The sequence below is a fragment of the Rattus norvegicus genome, chromosome 10, assembly GCF_036323735.1.
Source record: "Rattus norvegicus strain BN/NHsdMcwi chromosome 10, GRCr8, whole genome shotgun sequence".
Taxonomy (NCBI): Eukaryota; Metazoa; Chordata; class Mammalia; order Rodentia; family Muridae; genus Rattus; species Rattus norvegicus.
In genome coordinates, this window is record NC_086028.1 from 48,307,519 (window position 1) to 48,330,340 (window position 22,822).

Below are 22,822 nucleotides of genomic sequence, written 5' to 3' on the forward strand. Positions count from 1 at the left end.
TCCTGATGACAAAGATGAAACAAGCCAGCCCAGGCCACCTTCTCAGAGCCCTGCATTCAACCAACATTAGAACTGTAGGGCATTGGTAGAGGCTTGGCTGATTTCAAGGAACGAGGTTGGCTCGTGATAGCTTTTGCTGCTGCATTCCATGTAGGGCTTGTGAGAAGCATGGTTGGAAATGATGTCTAGGTTTGGTGGGGCGAGAGACAGGCAGGAGTTGGAGTCTTGGACTGAGCTCATGGGGCTGGAGGGAAAAAGGCAGCAGAGGTGTCAGCAAGGCTTCTCTTGGATTTAGCAGTCCCTAGGGGCTGATCTCGCTGGATCCTCACGTCTGGGTATCCTGAATCTGTGAGGGAAGGTGTTCAGGGTTCTGGTGCTGAGGTGGAGAAGGGAGGACAGAGGAAGGGAACAAGGTTCTGAGCTGATCCCTGGACAGAGTTAACGGAGACGTGCAAAGGAAGAGCGCCTTCCTCTGTGCCATTATTCTAGACTCGGGCTTTTTATGTCCCGTTGCTCACCCTCAAGAAGTGGAAATCTTTCTATCGGCCTTTGAACCACCACAGGGGGACAGGAGTCTTTGTTCTGTTTGGCAACTCTTCAAGTCATGGGGACTGCATTTTCCTCTTTGCTGTGGCTTCTCTGGAGCTAGTGAGATTATTCTGGGGTCCCCACTGTATGATCTGGGAGAACAGCAAATGTGACGCCATCTTGCCTCTTTGAGTTGAACCTATGGGTTTGGCTCAGCTGGTTAAAAAAAAAAAAAAAGAAAAAGGCAAAGCTGTCTCTCCATGCCACATCATCTCCCTTCCCCCTTCTTTACCTTTTGTGGATTCTAACTCCAAAGTTGTCAAAGAAGACACTGACTCTGATTCAAGTACGTGGTTGACTTTTCTGGTACTTCCTATGCACTGATAGTGGAAGTCAAGTCTGGGAGGCCCCAGGAATCCACGCTGTTTTACACTCGTCTACCTCTAGCAAAATGGTCAGACTGCCAGGTGCCCTGATGTCTTATCAGTAGTCTGTGTCAAGGTAGGACACACCATCGGAATCCTCCCACTGCACAGGTCCCAGGGCCTCTGCACATTTATTAGGATATGGAGAGACTCAAGGGAGTGGCTGACCCTTGAGCTTGGGTCTTGGGAGTTGGATAGAATCTCAGGGGACCTGGGGAGCACAGAGGGGCTTTGTGCATAGAGAAGGGTGGGTGGTATACTGTGCCCGGTGTGTGTGAGGACTGTGTTCTTTCTCGATCTTGATCTTCACAATGGCCTTTTAATACATGAATGGGGTGGGGACGGTGGAGGACTTCCATTTTTCTTGTATGGAGAAATCCTGTAAAAGTGGAAGATCTCAGAGATAACCCTGCTATTCTTTGTCTGTTCTCCATTCACATGCTCATGTATGCCACAGAGTCATGCGTGCCACAGAGCTGCCCCTCTCTCTAGTGCACTGCTATGGCCAAACTCAGTGTTTTCAGTTGGGCCATCATGGTCAGGATTTTTGATAAATATTAAACTTACGATGTTAGTCAAGCTTTTTTTTCTTTTCTTTTCTGGAGCTGGGGACTGAACCCAGGGCCTTGCTCTTGCTAAGCAAGCACTCTACCACTGAGCTAAATCCCCAACCCCTAGTCAAGCTTTTCTTATCTTTAAAAAACGGCAGCACAATGTCATGTGGCTTGTGATAATTCACTACATATCCTGAGTGGAGAGAGAGAGAGAGAGAGAGAGAGAGAGAGAGAGAGAGAGAGAGAGAGAGAGAGCGCACATGAAACCCACATCTCCTTTTTGCTGCCTGTTTATGGTCTGAGTCTCAGAATAAATATCCTCTGCAAATCTTCCTATTTCTGTGGCTTTTTAACAAGGTACAAAAGAAGCTTTAAAAGCTTCCTTCTGTTCAGTTAATAGGGAACCCCAGTGAGTGCTTGGGAATCTCTGAGCAAGTCTAAGACCCAGTGCCCAGAAGAACACGGGTGTCAGAATATACAACCAGTTTGACAAACCTGTCTGTGTATCTCTCTCAAGCCCCAAGTGCAGTTAACAGAATGCTTGTGCGAAGTGTCTTCCCCAAAAGGTCTGCTGCTGGAAGTGGTTATTTTTCAAGGGTGGTTTTTAGATGTTCAAACACTTGCATACACATCAACTGAATTTGGTGAGGGACCCAGGTCTAAATGTGAGCTGCATTTAACCGCTTATATTTGTAGCCTGAAGATAAATGTGTACATTTATCCCATTGGATCAGGTAAAGAACTTTACCCTGTGACAGTTTCAGAGTTTTTGAGGTTTTTTTGGATGTTTGGATTAGTGACGTTCAGCCTGCTAGCAGGTGTCTTTGGAGTCCCTGATTGTGAAGGTTCTTTCTACCCCGGGTACTTTGTGCTCAGTGATGTCCAGCCACAGCTTTTTTCCACTAAAACAAGGTCTCTCCAGAGACCTTCATGGTCTCTGTGAGCCCCAGGGCCATGCCTTGCTTTTCTGTTTGAATTGCTTGCTGCAGGGGTCCTGGGCAAAGTTCGCCTGAGCCCTGATTCTCATCTCAAACTTTCTGCTGGTCTGCTGGGGGAAGGGCCTGAGGCCCTGGGACAGGACCCACACTGGCCTCTGGGCAAGTGGGCGAAGGGTGAGCAAAGGCCACATTGTTTCGGGTGGAGGCAGCTTGGAAATCCAACTATTTCTGGAATGACATTCATACTGAGAAATGAGGGAAAATGGTGATTTTGTGTGATGGTAGTGGGTTGGATTTGGGGGTGGGGTCCTGCCCTCAGGGTTGTCATGTGAGATTGGAAGTGGTGTGGCACTGTGCCAACGGGGGATGCTGACCTCGGCCTTTGTGACCTACCCCTCCAATATCTTTCTTCCATCTCATCAATCCGTATTCTATCTTAATCTACCTTACATTTCCAGCCTAATGACATATTTATACATTTTATTTTTGGTGATCCGAGAGATCTAACCCATATCATTGAGCATGCTAAACTAGTCACATATCTACCAGCTACATTCCAAATGCCCAGGCGTTCTCTTTCATGAATCAGAAAACCATTCACAAATTGCCCAGGGGGAACCGGAGGTCAGGGTTAGAGGCTGGCTAGGTACTGATACTGACAGAAGCAGATGAACTGTTTGTGTTTCCTGGGCCCTTAACCCACTAGACTGTAGGCCCAGGGCTAAGAATACAGCTGAGGGGGCAGCAGTACTTCCTCCTCTGCTCAGCTGGCTCTGGCCAAGAATCTGACCTTGAAGGGAAGCTTGGATGATCCAGCCCCACCATCCTCTGTGTGCTCTGGGGGATGGGACTGTCTACAGCCACAGCCTACGATAGAAAGTTGTCTGTAGTCCTGGGACCTGGAGGTCCCACTGCAACAGCAAGCCTGCCGAGAGCAGGAGGGCTTTTTTCACTCTGGAACTCTCGGCACCAAGAGCTGAGATCAACTTAGACTTGGCACCGAGAATTCTAGTGACATTGGCCAGGTCTCCACTGTGCGTTCAGTACTGAGTGAAATCTATAGAATGAGAAGGTTGTCTTGGCTTCTGCTAAGTTGTCAGAGTCTTGTAATCAGTGGGTGGGGGGGGGCACATTGCTGCACCAGGCTTGTTCATCATTGGAATACTGGCCTTTGCAGTTTACTGTATCTGCATAAACAAGTTCCAAACTGGTAGCAATCTCTCCCCAACCTCCTTCTGTTTCTCTCTACCGTCCTCACTAGCTTCTTACTGTGCTAGTGCAAAAGTGGGCAGAGTAGCCTCAGAGGCCAAAGGAAGGAGACCACTTGATTTACAAAATAAGGGTTTATTGGGTAGGTCAGCCACATCATGTCGGCTGTGCCTGATTTGAGTAGTCACTGGCAAGGTCCAGCAAACCCCCAGAGCTTAATGTGGCAGCTGACTGCAGTCCACTTGCTGTGTAGACAAATACTTATCTTCTGGTGCCTTACCATGCTGCTGTGCTGGGGAAGAGATACACAGTAAAATCAGGATTGTCCCAAACGCTTTCTGGAGTTCTGGTTGGTGCACGATCCTCTCGCTTCTGTGACCTCTGTGGTCATCCTCTCACTTCTGTGACCTGGATGGAGATGTCTAGAAATGGAGCCTCCAGGCACCACATAAAAGATTGTTTCTTTGCTACTCAGCACCATCTGTGTGAGTAAGATTGGCTTTCTTTCCCATCGTCCCTTCCTTCTTTTCTCCCTCCTTCCCTGCTGCCAATGAAATTGAACCCCAGGGTCTCAGGCACCAGCTTCCCCACCCTCCTTTAACAGGGCTTTCACGGCAGCTCCAATCACTGCAAGCCTGTGATCTGGGTTAGTAAGTCAAGCTAAAGAAGGGATGTTCATTTCTCTAAGAGGCAAGTTGAGTAGGCGGCCAGCAGAGGCATTCAGCACAGTCACTTCCGGGTTGCTCCAACTGGAGTACACACTCGTGATGCTAGGGAGAGCGTGGCTTTGCTCATCATCGCTTCAGCCTGTTCTCACATGGAATCAAGGTCATGCCCCTCCGCTCTGCCCACCTCCTCTCTTCCTAATCTGGCTGGGGAGCACTGTTAGGGGAGCTGAGCAACCCTTTAGGGCACTGCAGGCTTCCTCTTGAGCAGCCAGCTGGCTGAATCCAGTCTTGGGACTGTCATGGAGGCTGCTGTCCCCAAGTCCTGGATCTGCTTGTCAACACTCAGATGCTCTTAAGCAAAACCCATGGGTAGCATTTGATGAAAAGAGGGTCTCTCTTCTCTATGCCCAGAAAATTCTGCAGTTTTGGGACCCCAGCCCTCACCATTGATGTCACATCTTCATTGCCTTATAATTTTTAAACCTGTTTAAATGTTAAAATAATACATATGAAGTAGCCTGTCGTTGAAGCATGGATTTGTCCCGGTCCTAGTGCGAAAATCCTCATGAACTCAAGTTCGTCACATCCAGTGGGTAGTTAGTGTTGTGTATAACCTTTGCACAGGCCTGTGTAAATAGTTTCCGTTGGACTGTTAAAGAGGTGCAGATAAGGAATGTGGGTGCATGTATCCTGTAGGTACAGCTTTTACACAGGTCTTTGGCCTGTCTGGTTGAGTCTTTGGCTGTGAAAACTTCAGACAGGTGAAGAGTACACATCCTTCTTCTTTAAATGAAATAAAAAACCAGTGAACGAATTTTTGACCAAACTCTCCTCATTATGACTGAAGTTCCTGGGGTTCCCCTGGGCATCAGATTGACAGATCTTTGTTAATTTCCTGTAGGATATACCAGAGCAAGTACCGTCTTCTGGTGTGTTTACATAATGACCCATGCTGTGTGCACACTTTGCTCAATGTTGTCTTGAGGTCTTCTAAAGGTCCCTCTGTCATAATTTGTTATTTTTCCAACTGCTCCAAGTTCACTGTGGGCAGATAACCTAGTTCACCACTACAGGAGACTGTAAGGGAGACTCTAGTGAGATGCGTTAATTCATTACACCCAAGGATACAAGAGACACCACTGTGAACGCCCTGAAAGGCAGACGTCGTCCTCTGAAGGCTGCTTTGGCAGGAGCTCATGGGTGTGACTCGTTTACTTTCAGTGGCGTTCCCTGATGTTTAAAGTATATTTTGGAGTATTTGTTCAAGTCTTTATTCCTAGATACAGATATTAAACTATTGGGTTCCTACGTCTTAAGCATGGAAAAATTTAAACACATTCTTTTGGATTTCTAGGTTTTGACGTCTATAATGTTGCCCTTATTTTTTTTAAACAGTGTATCATTTTGATCCAGGTGATGTGATTGGCATTAAGTTCTGTTGGTTATTAGTGCCTGTGATCACATGTCCTGGTGTGTGTGTGGGAAGTAAGAGGAGAACTTTCGGGGGTTGGTGCTCTCCTTCCACTGTAGCTCGTCCCAGGGCTTTCACCGCTGAGCCATCTCACCAGACCTGATAGTATCTTTTAAAAAGTTTTTTTTTTTTTGACACTCGGATAAAAGTTGGTATGACGTTCTTCATGACTTTCCTATACACCCTCTGGTTATCTACCGGGGTAGAGCGTCTTCATATGTTTACTGACTTTCTGTTATCCCTTTGTGAGTCACAGATCCGTGTGGCCACTTAATTTTTACATTTGGCTCTTTGATCCCCTTGAAGCTTAATCGTGTACCCCTGTGAGCCAGAGACCTAACTGAGCTGAAACCTCACTTGTCACCCCCTTCCTCTGGGCTTTTGTATTTAATGTTTACTAAGTTTGTATCTAAACATCCAAAGTCTCCCTTCTGCCCCACCCTACTCTTAACATTGCCCTGACTAGGACATACAGTTTGGCTTGCTAAAATTTTATAAGCTTTGGATGTACAATATCTTAATTATATATTATATATACATTCTATTGAGTGTGTCACTTAGAGATAGCATGTGAGGTAATAGACACACTGGAGGTCTATGTTTAATGTCTGGTGTTTTTTGTTTATTTTCCTGGTTTCCTTTCATTTATTTTATATTGTTGATTTTCTATTTTTTGTTACTGGGCTTGATTCAAAAAATATTTTTAGGGTTTGGGGATTTAGCTCAGTGGTAGAGCGCTTGCCTAGGAAGCGCAAGGCCCTGGGTTCGGTCCCCAGCTCCGAAAAAAAAAAAAAAAAAAAAAAAGAAAAGAAAAAATATTTTTAGCTGTTATTTTTTTCTTTTATTCTTTTTTAAAGGAAAAAAAACTGAGACAGGGTATCGTGCAACCCAGGCTAGCCTTGAACTAGCTATGTAGCTAAGGATGACCTTAAACTTTCAATAAGTCACCACCCCTACTTTATACAGTACTGGGAACTGCAGTCAAGGCTTTGTGCAGACGGGGCAAGCACTCAGCAAACTGAGCTGCAGTCATCTTTTAGCTGAAGTTTCCAGTCACTTCGTCAAATCCCAGTGGAGAGACTTACGAGAACAACATTATACTGCTCATTATTTTTGATAGAATTGGAGTTTCACAGCTTTGAGTGTTTTTGTCCAGGAACATCATTAACTTTTTTTTTTTTTTGTTCTTCAATAAGAGCCGTCAACTGTATTGATATTTACCATCCTTGACCCCCACCCTCACAGAGTGGGTATTTTATTAAAATTACATGTTCTCATATTTTTTCAATTTCATTAGTGTGTACTAACTCAGTTAATTTTGGATGACTTGCATTCTTGTTTTTTTTTTTTTTTCTGACTTTTTCAGTTGACAGTTCAACTATTTTACTGTTTCTTTTATTAAAGGTGTGAGAGGCAGACATCCTCTCTGAAGGCTGCTTTAGCATTTAGTGTTGTTCCCTGCTGGGGAAATTCTTACCTTTCAGCCCCATTTCCTTAGAGGATTGTTTAAATCCTTTTATTTGTTTATTTTTTAAGTTTGCATATTTATTTTGGCATTTGTTTTATTTTTCTATGCTGGATGTTTGTTATGTCTGCAAGACAAGTACTTATACCCCGGGCTGTAGCCCCTGCTCTGTCTACTTTTTTTTCTTTTCTAACTCCTGGTTATGTATTTTTGCTTTCTGGAGATGTTCCTCGCCTCCCTCCCACCCCACCCAATACATAGTTTGGAAGCCTCTCCTGTGTGGGTTTGAAAATAGTGTATGGTTTTTATCATTTGGACATGAATTTCCTATGTATCTATTGCATTGAATCCACTCCTGCTGTGGAATAACTTGACCCCTGTGTTTTGGCTTTCTGATTTACATACTGGGAACAAGAAAGCTTTTCTCTTTGGATCCTCTTACACTGTGGCTCCAATTCTGTTTTCTTGGATGCCACCGTCCATTTTTTACTTTTTTACCATTTATTTCGGGTTTCCGTTTTGGTTTCACATTGCTGTTAGATGGACCTCTCAGGTAATTAGCTGCGGTGACTGAACTCAGAGCTACTCCTTGAGTAATTTGAATTCATTCCACATCCCACGGTTGAGGATAGAGTCACTCTTCCTATGAGGAGTTAATGTGTTTTATCTGTGGTGCTTACGGTTGAAAACCACATTCTTCATCCACAGCCAGTGGGGATGCTCAGCAGATGCTCGCAGAATAAATCTCCCTGATCCCCAGTTCTGTTCAGATTTGAGAACCAACTTGGGGTTCACTTGGGTATCATGAAGTTCAACTGTCAATAAATGAAGACCAGGGTACTTTTCATAGTTGTACAAATCTAACACATACAGATTTCCAGTTACTCTAGATTTGTGAGATCTAGAGATAATTTACACAGTGTTCCTGAAAGATCTTAGAACTGGAGAGGGGGACCCAGTGTAGTGTCTGCTCCAGCTTGCCCCTCAGGACAGTGTACTTGGGGGTGGGGGTTTGTGGGGGAACCTCCCAGTTAAAGTAGGTCACAGCTCTCGTTTGAGACTGGGACCTTGAACTTGTGTCTTCTACTTCATCTCCCTGAGCTAAATGCGTTTCAATGTAGTAGGTAACAGCAGCTTTATTGCAGAATGACTTTCCAGAAAAGCCGCAGCGTCAGGAAAACACACACATTAGTTGTGTTGTTGAAAGTGAAATCGGGGTTGCTACTGGCGCCTCAGACATCGTTGTCTGGCTTCAACTGAGGCACAAGTCAGCAGCATGTGGGGTGTGGTGAGAGAGCATGAAGTCTGGAGTCAGGGTCTCTCGGATAGAGATGTGACACCCCAAGGCATGTCAAACACCTCTGGAAGTCTCTCTCTGAGCAATCAAGCTAGATTAGTTGAGCTTGACTTCCTTTCATCTGAAAAGGCTGCCAGTTTGCATCTGGAAAAGCCTTCTTGGAAACTCCAGAAAGCGATGCCCTGACTCTGTACCCAAAAGAGTTCTCCTGAGCTACTTGGAACTGACAACAGCTAGCTGTTCACAAGTTCAGCTAGTCATCACAAGTTCTGTATTCCCTATTCAAAATGCTTGGGACCAGAAATATTTAAAATTTAGACTTCTTCAAATTTTTTAAGATTTTCATATATGTAGTATTGGCCATGAGACCCACATCTAAATGTTGAATAGTCATATACAGTATGGCATAAGTAGCCTGGTATTATCATCTCTCTAACAATTTTGTGCATAAAACAGCATTTCTTGGTGTGGCATTTTCTACTTGGGGCAATATGCTGGTTTAAAAGTTTACATATTTTGGAACGTTTTTCATGCAGGGCTTAGGTAAACATCTAAATAATCCAGATCCCATAACTTTGAAGGTTGTGCTAAGCATGCTGCAAGTGTCTTTTGATGACAGGGTCGTCCTGTGTAGCCCAGGCTGGTCATGAACTCACCTTGATCCTTCTCCAGGCTTGGAAGTATAGGTGTCTGCTACCGCCAGATGCTGGATGTGCGCACTTTCAAGCTATTGCACACCAACTAGTTACTGCTTAAGTAGATAGAACCCTCGCCTTCGGTTCTTTGGTGAGAGCAGGGCAGACGTGGTACAACTCATCTGGTGGACACTGTTCATGCCCCTGCCACATAGATCCCAGCTTGCTTTCTCCCATTCTGTCTAACATCAGATTAACTTGCAGCAGACATTAAGCAGAGGTTACCCTCCTTTGCCTGAGTTTCAGTTGGAAGTTTAGAGATTTGCTGAAATCCTTGAGGGTTGACAACAATGAGAAGACGGAAGCCGCAGTGCTATCTAGTGATGTGACAGAACACAGGCGGTCAAGACTGACCAAGAAAAAGATCGGATTGGCAGATAGCATGGCATGCCTTCATCTTTAGCCTCTCCTGCTTTCTGTAAGAGTACCCCAGCTCTGACGGCCATCCGTGGGGTCTCTTTGGGGGGGTGCTAACTTACTGAACACTGGTATGAACTATTGTTTTCGGAATATAGTAGAGAGGTTCCAACAAGCCCTTCAGAAGCCCATATTGAGGTTAGGGGGCTTTGAATATTGGGAAGCAACAGACATTACTCAAACTCTCAAGCACATATACACATAGGTGTTCCTGGGTTACTACGGGGTTATGGCTCAGTCAGTAGAAACTAATATAAATCTAAGATGCTTTCAGCACAACAACAGCCACACCCTGCACTCTGCACCCTGCACCCTGCACCCTGCACCCTACACCCTGCACTCTATACCCTGCACCCTGCACCCTACACCCTGCACCCTGCACACTGCACACTGCATGCAGTGTGGACTGTTTCTGCTCATAATGTTGACTGGGTGGCGGGCTGGCAGCTGCCTCACACTGCCACTTACTTGCTGCTACTGTCCCCCTTGTAATGGAGAACTATATTACAAATAGCCAGCCCAGGAAAAGCTCCAAATTCCAAGTGTGAACTACAGTTTTTAACTAGCCCTGAATTACTTTTCTGTTGTAAAGTTAAAAATTACAACTTAGACTATACAAGTCGTGAATTGTCTGCTATCTCAAGCAGCACATTTAGGGGGTAAAAACTTGGAAGGCAGTTCGGTATATTTTAAATGGAGCTTAACTCCTAGTGACACATACCTTTCCTACAGCCCTTTCCAGAAATGTCCAGGGTTCAACAAGAAAAGGTGGTTTGATTGTCTTTTTAACGTGCAGGTTGGTGACTGAGGCAGCCAGTCAGGCTCCCTTGTCAGCACATGCCCAGTGGCCGGTCCTCCCTGATAATTCCCAGGCCTGTCTAACCAGGTGTTTCTTCCCTCAGAATGGCTTCAGTCTGTCCAGGCCACCATGATCCTGTCTGTCATCTTCAGCGTCCTGTCCCTGTTCCTGTTCTTCTGCCAGCTCTTCACTCTCACCAAAGGCGGCCGCTTTTACATCACTGGAGTCTTCCAAATCCTTGCTGGTAAGTTGGGGATGGTGATGCCCGAAAGGGCCTTGAAGATATGCTCCCAGAGTGATGGGCGTTTGTGAACTGGACTATTGTATGCTTATCCTGAAGTGTTTTCTGTGTGTTTCTGTGAGCCTTTCTGTCTCTTTCTCCCACAATCCCATCTCAGGTGTGTGGGTATGTACACACACACACACACACACACACACACACACACACACACACACACATGAGCACACATACAAGCATGGCATATATATTTGAAATGACAAATGTTCCATTGCTCTGTGGAATGAGACACATATAAAAGAGTTATGGGCTCTAGAAGAGAAGACTCCAACATGTCAGATCTGTCACCAGGAATGAAGCCACAATATGGTCACATCATTAGAGGTAATTGCTGAGGCAGCCCACAGAGCCAAGAATATGAGTAGCAACACCTACAGAACAACACCTACAGTTGAGCCCTGTCAGACCAGGCAAAGCTGAGTTACGCATTGCTCTTTTGCTCTGTTCCTGCATAAGCACCTCTGGTTCAGTTATTCAGGCTATTTTCTGCATATCATTTTAGTGAACATTCACCAAGTCTAGATACTACGCTTGATCTTAGCTAAAAACCCTAGGAGAAGAGCTCTGAGGTCCAGCGTTAAGGCCCTATGTGACCCAAGTGGCCTCTGGGTTAAGGACCTTCCCTCCATGCAGACATTCTTAGAGCTCCCTTAACTGTTCAGAAGTCTGCTTGCTGTGGTACTCGCTTTAAAAATCCTTTGCTTCAACTCTGAACTCAGTGTGAACATTCTAGAACACTGCCTCAGATGCCTCTGGCTTTAATGCACATGATTGGCTTTTTCTTCGGCCTTTGAATCTCGCTGCTCCTCTCTCATGAGATTTGTTTTCAGCCACGAGTTGTCAGCTGAGTGGCCCTTAGGTAAATAAGTTATCTGGAGTTAGAAATGTTGAAGTAAAACCGTGGCTGGGATTGCCTAAGAACGTTCTGTGCCCAGTGGTCAACTCCAGTCAAAATGATCAGAAGGGAGCTCTCCTAGGAATCTTGGGTCTTCAGACTGTTCATTGAAATTGCTGGTAGATCTTTCTACTCAAATTGAAAAACAAGGACCGGGGCTTTACCTGCAGACCTCAGACTTTCTCAGAGTGTGCTAGTTCCAAGTCAACCTTGTGGGCTTTCCCTCCCCAGATCATGGTGTTTACAAAGAAGTAGGAGCTGGAGGGAAGACAGGGGTAGGGTGGGTGGAGGTGAGAATCAATGCGGTACTTGGGAATTAACAGCTTAATATCAAGAAAGAATTCAGAAAAACTAAAGCATCCGGGGAAGAAAAGAGAGGGAGGTGGAGAAGGAGACAGAGGAAGGAAGGAGAAAGTAGTCTCATGGTGGCATGTGAAGCCTGAGTGTGGCTATCACAGTGGACAGCTCTGTTCCATGAAGGACAGGTCTATAGAGCACTGAAGGACATAAAGTGGAAAGCAATAGAGAATCCATTGAGTTTCAGAAGATACTGTTACAGTTATCATCACTGCTTCCTTTTTGAAAATTTATTTTTAAGTTTTAAGCTGTTACTTCACCCTTTAGATTCATTTATTTTATGTGTATGGAAAGTTTTTCAGAGTGTATGTTTGTCCAACATGTGCATACCTAGTGCTTCGGCACTCAGAAGAGGGCATTGGCTCCTCTGAAACTGCGAGTTACAGATGGTTGTGAGCTACCCTGTCTATGCTGGGATTTGAACCTGGATCCTCTACAAGAGCAGCAATACTCTACTAAGCTCCAACTCACAGCATGCTTAGGGCAAAGACAGGAGACCACTGAGTGGGCCCTCCTGCTGCTGGTAACTTCATCAAAGTCACAGCAGCTCTCTTAGCTCTACTGCATCATTGCCGAAGTCTCTGAGTGAGCCGTGTTTCTTCTCGATCACACACTTCTTTGGCTTGGCAGTTTCCAGCAGGCATAACAGAAAAGCCCCTCCTCAGCTGTTTGTCTGCAAAGCCTCAGGTAGTACCTCTGTGGGCTCTCTCCCTGGTGACTTGATGTGCAGCTTTTAAAACCCCTGATCTTTCTGTGAGGTCTCCTAGGACCTTTCTGTTAGCAGCAAAGCCACTCATGAGCTGTGAACTCTAAACCTCTTAGGGGAGAATGTCCTGATCCTGCTTCTAGGTTTTGGAGTCATGTCTGTTCCTACCCATTTGTTATCCTTACCTTTGCTGTGTTGGGTCAGGCTTACTAGACAGGAGAACATCAAGAAAACCATACAGACACGGAGTTAGAAGTAAAGAGCTGTGTGCTTTAATGTCCAGCTGCTAACTAACCGGGCAGGCTCATGGAAGACCCTCAAACCCCACTGGTGCCTATATCACTGTGTCCCTGTAGTAGAATCCAGTTTAACTCAAATATGTAGCTATCTTAGCACACTTGGGAACCACAGCTTGTGTCTAAGTCAGGTCCAGCCACCTTTCCTCAACAAGCCAGTTTATAAAGAATCACATAAAAGTGGAAAGCAGATCTATTCAGTGTGGCCACACTGGGAAGAGGGACAAAAGATCCAGGGCCCCCTTCCCCCAAGTCTGTCTTCAGGGCACTTACTCCTGAAGCATCATCAGAGTTTAAATAGAGGGCCGTGGATATGCACATCTAAGCATCCCCAGTCAGGGTGTAGCTCCACTCACCACTGACCCATCATTATCTGGGTTTCAGACTCACCTTGAAGATGTTCTGACAAGTCCATAGAACCTGTGAAATCTCTTTCAGGGAGGCAAGTTCCCCCTGCTGGTGCCTTTTTCTTCTCCTGGTATGAGATTTCTAGAGAATTCCCATTTCTTTGGGTCCTTTGTTTCAACCATCCTGTAGTCAGACTCAAGGACCCTTTAGTCTCTTCAGAATATCTTCATTTCTGTCAGACTGACCCCATTACTGTGGATGAGGGGGACTCCTGAGTAAGTCTCATCTCTCCTATTTGTTTCATTTCTTTTCACACACACACACACACACACACACACACACACACACACACACACACACACACACACACACACGGAGCGGGGTGTGGGAGGAGGGAGGGAGAAGGGATTAACACAGAACAAAATAATTGATGGGAGGTTAATGTACTCGCTATGGCCCTGTCTGTTTTGAGTGATTCAAAGGTAGTATAAGCCAGACACCAAATTTAGAAACCTTTCTCAGTGATTCATCACAGACTTTTTACTGGCCATGCCCACAGTGCAGTGATGGTATGGGCACCTATCTGGTCAGAAGACATTGCATCCCTTCAGGAACCAGAGTTAAAGATAATTTGAAACGGTCATGTGGGTGCTAGGAATTGAACCCAGGTCCTCTGAAAAAGCAAGCGCTCCTAACCACTGAGTCATCTCTCCCGGCTCTGCTTTTATTTTTGAATCATGGTGTAGCCCAGGCTGACCCCTGAGATCCTTGGTGTCAGTTCTGTGTCATTATATTGGCATTGTCTTTAGTTTGACTTGCAGGTGGACTTGGTGCTCTCCAAGGGGCCTTACTTACCAGGAGGTACCTGAGTGACACATCTCCACCAGCTGGGTAATGAGTCACTCTTGGTCATGGATGCCAGGGGATATAGACACAGCTGATTCACATGGCTGCCGAGGCACTGTTTGTGCCCATGGCCAAGAGACACCTCATGCAGGAGCCTTGTCCAAATGACAGGCATCATTCTTCCTTTTGTTTTTCTCTGTGTCACACCTAGCTCTTTTCTGTGGTATGCTTCCCTCCTTATGGCCCTGTCCCCATGAGCTAGGCCACAGGCAGCCCAAGACAGCGTCATTCTTTCTGTCTTCTTCCTGCCTTCCCTACTTTCCTTTCATCCTTCCCTCCTTCTCTACCTCCCCTTTGTCCCCGTCTCCTTCCTTGTTTGCCTCCTGTCTTGGTTTTCCTATGTCTTAAGACAGAGTCCCACAGTCCAGTCCAGGCTGGCTTTGGACTCAAAATCACCCCGCTTCAGCCTTACAAAGGCTGGGACATTGAGACCGTGTCACACACGCCTAGTTTGTACCTTCCTTTCCTTTTGTGCTTATGGAGCTAGAGATGGGCCTTGCACATGCTAAGCAGGTATGCCATGTTGATTCACACACCTGTCCCCGCTAGTTCTTAGCAAGAAGGGGTGCCCGGTAGAAAATAGGGCAAGATAACTGAGGACCCTGGATCAAGGCTGATCAAGCATGTCCCAGGACGTCTAAACTGCTATTGTCGTTCAGTAGGACTATGACTTCTCAAGACACAGCCAGCTTTGCTGACTCCACACTTTCTATAGGTACTGTCAGGTTCTAGGTCCCGTCCCACGGCAGTCCCAAGACCATTGTGTGGCTTTTCCAGTGGAGGCAAGCTGAGTGGGCATATTCTCCTCTGAGTTGCCAAAGGACAATCTGATCAGGGTGGACTGCGTGACGTCATCCCCCTTCTTCTGTTTATTCAGACAAAGTTGAACTGTCCAGCATGTCAGCAGCCCGAATAGCAGTGAGGTTAGCTGTAGGTGGCCCAGGGAACTGGAGCCCTGGAATTGCACAAATCCCACACAGCCTGCTGCCTTTATAATAGTCCTTCAGAGCTCCTCAAAGGCTCTGTTTTCACTAGGGAACAGATCTGGCTTTGTCCAGCTCCAGGCTGGGGTGCTGATGTCATTGGACCTTTCTCTGTGGAGGGACACGGCTGCCACATGGGCAGAGGTGGTCAAACTTGAACATGGCAGCTGCACCAAAGAGTTGGGGTGGCCTGACCCACCTGCATGTCTGAAGTCCTTTCTTTCGTTTTGAGCTTCAGGCCTGGTCTTGGTGTCAGCAAGAGGAACTGCTTTTTATCCATTTTCTCACTGGAGTTGTGACTCTCACCCTTGCTGTCCTCCTTGCTTCCCTTCCCCCTCTATCGCAAACCTTTGTCTGCCCTGCATCACCAATAGGTACTGCTCACTTACACTCATGGGACAGCAGTACTAAGGGAACCAGGTCCCCTGTGGTCAGCAGAGATCTGCAACGACACCAGCAGTACAGAATCACTTCACTTCCCCTGCTTTTTTTGGTCATGTATGACACCACCCTCTGTATAGTGGTTTGTGGCTTCGCCAGCATATCTGCACCAGGCCACTTCGTGGAAGAACTAGGCAGGTCTATCTTGGAGCCTGAGTCCTCACTGTCTGTCTTGAATGGCTTGGGGAAAGTGTCATGGGGAAAGAAGGAGAAATGAGGGAACAAGGGTGCTAGACCCTCAGAGAGGGGCCTTGGTCTGGATGGCCATTGTTGGACATGAGGAGTCACTCATTTTTCTTCCATGTGTTTTCCAGCCATCTCCCTCCAGTTCTGAGCTGGGAGGCCCACCTGGGTTAGACACATCCTCCTTCCTAGCATTGCGAATATCCACCCCCATGGAGAACCCTCCAGTTACCTGCTGTCTTTCTCCTCCAGGTCTGTGTGTGATGAGTGCAGCGGCCATCTACACAGTGAGACACAGTGAGTGGCATGTCAACAACGACTACTCCTATGGCTTTGCTTACATCCTGGCCTGGGTGGCTTTCCCGCTGGCCCTCCTTAGTGGCATCATCTACGTGATCCTGCGGAAACGCGAATGAGGCGCCCGACGCACCATCCGTCTAGGCTCTGAGCGTGCATAGGGTACACAGGGAGGGAGGAAGGAAACCAGAAAACCAAACCAACCAACCCAAAAGAGCTAGCCCCCAAACCCAAACGCAAGCCAAACCAAACAGAACACAGTTGAGTGGGGATTGCTGTCGATTGAAGATGTATATAATATCTATGGTTTATAAAACCTATTTATAACACTTTTTACATACATGTACATAGGATTGTTTGCTTTTTATGTTGACCGTCAGCCTCGTGTTGAATCTTAAACGACTCTACATCCTAACACTATAACCAAGCTCAGTATTTTCGTTTTGTTTCGTTTTTTTCATCTTTTTGTTTTGCTCAGACATAAAAAAAAAAAATCCACGTGGCCCCCTTTCATCTGAAAGCAGATCCCTCCCTCCCATTCAACCTCATAGGATAACCAAAGTGCGGGGACAAACCCCAGATGGCCAGAGGCCTTCACACTATGGGTGACCCAGTGAATTTAGCAGGAATAATCCGCTGCCCGAATCAATGTGTGAAGCCCTAAGCACTCACAGACGAAACGCCCTGACCAGAGCCCTCTGCGAAACCAATAGCTGGTGGCTGCGGAACACTTGACCCTGAAGGCGGAGTACTGGGGCCACATGTTTAAATGAGACGTCAGAGACAAGCAATCTGTGAAATGGTGCTATAGATTTACCATTCCTTGTTATTACTAATCATTTAAACCACTCACTGGAAACTCAATTAACAGTTTTATGACCTACAGCAGAACAGAGACCCGATACAAACGGTTCGTAACTGCTTTCGTACATAGCTAGGCTGTTGTTATTACTACAATAAATAAATCTCAAAGCCTTCGTCACTCCCACAGTTTTCTCACGGTCGGAGCATCAGGACGAGCGTCTAGACCCTTGGGACTAGCAAATTCCCTGGCTTTCTGGGTCTAGAGTGTTCTGTGCCTCCAAGGACTGTCTAGCGATGACTTGTATTGGCCACCAACTGTAGATGTATATACGGTGTCCTTCTGATGCTAAGACTCCAGACCTTTCTTGGTTTTGCTTGCTTTTTCTGATTTTATACCAACTGTGTGGACTAAGATGCATTAAAATAAACATCAGAGTAACTCACGTGTCTCTCCCTGGTTTTTGTGAGTCCTGGCTATGCGTTTAAGGCACACATGAAGGTGACCCGAGGAACCTCAGAAGAGACCATGGTGCAGTTTGTTCGGTTGCCGTGTGGTGCTCCAGGAGTGAGGGGAGAGCGGTCTCACAGGTGGAGGGAGCATGGGATGCCTTCAGTGTCTGTGCAATGTCTTCCAGTTGTCCAGCGCTGGGAGATGGAAAGCAGAGGTCAGGCTGTAAGCAGCCTGGAAGGAACCTCAGTGTTCACTTACTCCCACTCTGAGACGGCATATACCGGGAGCGCAGGGGCACCGCAGGAGTTGTGCTCATGCGCAGAGATCATCATGAGAAGCATGGCCTCTGAATCAGTGCCTGACTGGTGCTCTGAATGGTAATGGTGGTAAAGCGGGAACGGCTGAGCTTCTAACCCCATCGGGAAGGCAAAGGTCATACGCATAACTTCACTCCGGGCTTCTGTTACTCCCGTGCCTTTTGGAGTGACGCAGTGTGTCAGGATGCACAATCTTCCACATTGATTGGCCCCTTATTCTAAGCTGCACCCAAGGTCGAGAAAGAATGAGAAAATTCCCTTCATTAAATTTAGGTGAGCAAGGTAAACCAGAGTGGTGGCGTTAAGAGTGTGGAAAGTAATTGTAGGGGGGAGGGCGGCAATGGGGGGAGGATGGGGAGGGGAACACCCATAAAGAAGGGGAGGGGAAGGGGTTAGGGGGATGTTGGCTTGGAAACATAAGAAATACTCAAGTTAATAATAAAAAAAAGAAAAAAAAGAAAAAAAAGAGTATGGAAAGTAGGCAGCCCAAGACTGAGCCTGCCTTGGCTGCTTCCCAACGGGAGCATGTCCTTGTCCCTTATCTGTAAGACAAGGATTCCGGTGGGAAGGCTTCAGGCTGTGAGCATCAAAAGGAGGTGATGGCAGCATTAGTGACCAGACTCCAGGAAACACTGTGAGTTAGTTAGCACAAATTATCCTAGAGGAGTGTTTGGAAGAGCATGAAAGACATCTTGATGGCTTATCTGGGTCTTGTCCCTGTCAGCAAATCAGACCCCGTTGTCCCCTCCCCCCCTTAGACATACCTGGACTTCTTAGATGGTGGCATCACCTCACAATAAAAAGGCAGAAAGGGGGATGGTTACATATAGAAGGGACCGAATGCAGGAGGTGACCTGCTGTCACTTTATGAGAAGCTGCTGTCTTGAGGGCTGGTTTGCTGTTTAAGACCAGCTTCAATCCCTCGGGAGGGTGACATCAGGCTCAGCACACCTCAGTGTGCTCCTGAGGCTCTTGGCGGCCTTGGATGTTGCAGACTCATCCACATATGAGCAGGGTCTGAGATCCTGCATTTCCATTTAGTGCCTGGATGAGGCTGGTGTACAGAGAATGCTTTGAGTAGCAGGAGCCACCTGACAGTTCTTCCTGAACACCTGTGGCACCTGCAGCCACCTGACAGTTCTTCCTGAACACCTGTGGCACCTGCAGCCACCTGACAGTTCTTCCTGAACACCTGTGGCACCTGCAGCCACCTGACAGTTCTTCCTGAACACCTGTGGCACCTGCAGCCACCTGACATTGCCTGAACACTTTGGGCAGAGTTGTGAGTCCTATCTGAAGCTCTGCAGTGACCTGTTCCTCTGCTTCTAACACAAAGACTTTGGCCACATTTCCACAGCCAGCCATGCAATGCAGGTGAGAGTGATTGAGAAAAAAATAGGACTTTGGCTTCACAACTTATACTCTGAAAACACTCTCATTCCATAAAAGTTGCCATAAAAATACAATTTATATTGAACATTAAGATGTCTTCTTTAAATCGGTGTAGATAACACACAAAGATGAAAGCTAATAATGGTTTCCAATTCTCCCCATGTGAGTAATTCCATTGATTAATATATTATAATATACACATATATTATACAGCACATATAAATCTAGGATCACAGCATTTGTATCTAGACAGAATAACAAATATTTAAAAACCTTTCCCACCTCATACTCTCTGGACATAAGTAGCCATAAAACTAATAATGGGGATTCTAAGCTGATATTTGCTTATAATTTGTTCCAGAAAAAATAGGTTCAAAATAGGGTGGACAACGATATCTATAAAGTAGACACCAAGTAGCCAGACTACACACACTCTTCTGTATTTCATTCTCTGATAAAAACTGGAGCTCACTTTACGTCGGAACACTCGCTTCCTTTAATGAGCTCTGATTTAGTTCTTTACTACATAGCAGTATCCACCTTTATGCACTGTCCCCATTGACAGGAACTGAGCCTTGCTTTTTATTATTACCCAAAATGTTTCTACACACATTCTCCTGCATGGATATTGACAAATTTGCCCTCATAGTAAATTCCTGGCAGGGAGAATGCCAAGACAAAGGACAGTTGTGTTCTTTAAAAACTTAGTTGACATCACTAGCTTCATCTCCAGACATCTTACACCAACTATGCTTAAGGGTCAAGAATCACTTTCTGCTCTTGACTCTTGGGTTTCATTCGACGAGAAGAAGAAGGCCACAGTACAGATGCTAAAACGGCTTCTCTGTCACCAGCTACCTTGGAAGGCCTGTATGGCCCTTTCATCCTGGGACAGTCCTTGCTGACCTGTCTGCTGCAGTTTGTTGAGTCTGATCTAGGACCTGATGTACAGCAAACTGGGCACTGGGGTATATGGTGTCCAACTCTAAGCACTAAATGCCATCATGCATTATGTGGTTTTGTCATAGTCCAATGCTGTGACAAATACCTGAGCCTAAGGACTTCATAAAGAAAAGAGACTTACTTAGTCTGAACTGTAAAATTGGGTAACCCTGTTTGTGTTGCCTACAGTCAGGGCCCCCACCCCGGCAGCTGCACCACATCCTGTTAGAAAGGCAAACGGCCGCATAAAACGGGGAGTGCGTATGTAGCGTGGCCTTACTTTATGTCAGCCTGCTGTCCTGAGGGCTGATCTTGACCAGCATTTAGTCAGTTGACATAGTAATGTCTCCAGAGACATAGTTGCCTTCCACCAGGCTCTGCCAGCTACGGTTTTACCAATCTGAACATTGCCCTTCTGAGGTTCTGAACCTTTGGGAGACACACCCAAACCACGAGGAAATCCTTAACCACCTGCTCAGAGACCACCCTGAGCACAACCTGGCTGTAATCTCAGAACTGTACCTTCCTTAACCTTCAGCATTCGGTCTGGAAAGAGCAGAGACTGGCTTCCAGTCCGCAGAGCAAGGATCCCCACCAAAACACTCCTCCGTCAAACCAGAAAATAGCATTCTTGCAAGCAGATAGCAAGAAAAGTTACATAAAACTGTCAAGGGATTTTGGTGAAAGTTGAAGAGTCTGCTGTTCAAACTAAGATTGCGCTCTCTTACCCGCTCATCCCAGTTCACGACTGAGACAACACTAGACTCTAAGAGCCAAACACAGGGCTCCGCCTCCCAACGCTAGCCAAAGGGCTTTCTTCCCTGGGGAGCTGGTCCTTGGCATTTCTCATCCTACCCTCCTACCTATTCCTGAAATCAGCCCCAGCTGAGCGCAATGTAAGCTAGGGCTTCTTTTCCTCAGGTGGGCTCGCCTTTAAGGTGAAGGCACAGGAACTCTGTGCTACAACTGCTGGGTCCTGCTCATTCTTGCCCTCTTTCAACCAGGAAGACAGGGCCTTCTGCCTCTCACAGTGCTCAGATCTTTGAAGGAATGAGGCTCTAACAGAGCAATGAGTTCACACTTTGGTGAGGGAAAAGCTAACCTGAGCATGACCAAGGCATGAGGTAGGGAATGATGGATTCCCTGCAGCAAATGAGATCTTGGGAGCTGTTACCAAAGAAGCACCTTCCCTCAGGAAATGAAGTATTGAGATTTTATGCTGGGCGTCTACACCATCGAAAGCACTGCAGCGGTGGGCATACTTCTGAGCATGCTCGGTTGCAGTCTAGCTCACGCTCAGCTCAAAGGGGTTAATTTAAGAAGACAGAGCGTGGTTTTCATTCATTTTATCATCATTAGCTCAAGGGTGTAGAGCACTGTTTAAGATTAAAAATTGCAGTGGTGGAAGGAATACCTCTGGATATCCTGAAAGAAAATAGGAAGTCTCATTGGAGACATTAATGTAGGAGTTGGTCCTTCAACGTACCTGACTCAGCAGAGATGAGGAGACATCTGAGGGAAGCTTGCTGCTGCTCTTACTCCAAATGCCAGAGCCTTGGCTGCCAGAGTGCCAGGGTGAAGGAAAAATGGACCATAGAGCAAACAGCTCCTAAACTGTCCCTAAGGAGGTAGCTATTTGCCTCAGAGTGAAGAAATTGAAGTCCAAAGGGACTGTGAAGGAAGGTTATGGCCAAGACATCTGGGAATAATCCAAGATCCAAAGCTCGGGCACCCTGGTTCATGAGGGAAAACCAGGCACACATAGAGGGAGAAGGCTGTGGGCTTGAACCAAGCCAAACCCTGGCCATGCAAAGTATTCGTTCAAAGGAGTCAGAATCCGGGCAAGTTCTTTACAGAACAATTTACAGCCCAGGACATTATCGGAAACAGTAGAGGGTTCATTTGGTAATGAGTAAAGTTTGACAACTGGGTGTGGTAAGGGACAGAGGAAAGTCCTCCCAAACCACTGTCAACATGGGTCACTCCCAGCTGTGCCTCTCTGAAGAACATTAGGGGCGGAACATTATGGTGGTGACTTTCTGTCACTGAAAAACTGGCTTATTTGGGCCCAGTTTCTCAGGTGTCTGTCCACAGTTGGCTGGAGTGATTGTGACTAGTCCAGGCCTTTGCTGATGAAGGCCTCAGCCCTCATCAGGGCAGGATAGTGTGTGCAAGAGGGTTTCAGGTGTGGGTTTGAGTCCTGGGCACCTGTAAAGTATCCAGGCCTAAGTGACTGGCAGCAAAGAATTGGACCCCGGACACGTGGTTAGAAGTAGGACTAGAGGTCATGGGTTAAGAAAGGGAAAAACATGCCTTAGAATGGGGTGGCCTAGAGAACTGAGGGAAAAGCCCAAAAGTTCCAGTCTACAAGTTACATTCTGCTGTGTAGGATCCCTGCACAGTACCTGCCTCCTCACCCCTGTCTGTGTGCTATGGGTTTTCTTGAGCATGCACTATGTGTTGTATGAAACAGGTGAGCAAAGGCTTCAGATCTTTCGGTACCAACTGGCTTCTCTTTATGTTAATCTTGATAATAAGTTTCTCCCCACACCCTCTTGCCACAGGAAGTAAAGAAGGAGAAATAGAAGACCAGGGACAAGATACACATTCTAAAGCCACAGCACTCGTGACCTCTTTCTGATAACCAGGTCTCACTTTCTAATAGTCCAGATAACTATGAATTCATCTGCGGGCTAATCCACCAATGAAGTCAGTGTCCATATGGTCCAATCGCCCTCCA

General features: G+C 46.4%; 1 protein-coding gene and 1 long non-coding RNA gene across 4 annotated transcripts in view; one reads left to right on the top strand and one right to left on the bottom strand.

Annotated features, from left to right (window-relative positions):
- Positions 1-17,423, top strand: part of Pmp22 (peripheral myelin protein 22) — a 30,010-nt gene extending 12,587 nt beyond the window's left edge. For 2 of the 3 annotated variants that reach the window (XM_006246584.5, XM_039085208.2), the window contains exons 4-5: positions 10,570-10,710; positions 16,132-17,423. In XM_006246584.5, the coding sequence (XP_006246646.1) occupies positions 10,570-10,710; positions 16,132-16,295 (305 nt within the window). In that variant the 3' untranslated portion in view covers positions 16,296-17,423. The remainder of the gene's footprint in view (positions 1-10,569; positions 10,711-16,131) is intronic. The other variant, NM_017037.2, reaches the window with a different exon arrangement.
- LOC134480805 (uncharacterized) lies at positions 3,774-16,247 on the bottom strand. The gene is made up of 2 exons (XR_010055656.1): positions 16,112-16,247; positions 3,774-3,946 (listed from the first exon to the last, which is right to left on the bottom strand). It is a non-coding gene; the product is annotated as an uncharacterized LOC134480805 (long non-coding RNA).
- Positions 17,424-22,822: the final 5,399 nt, after the last annotated feature.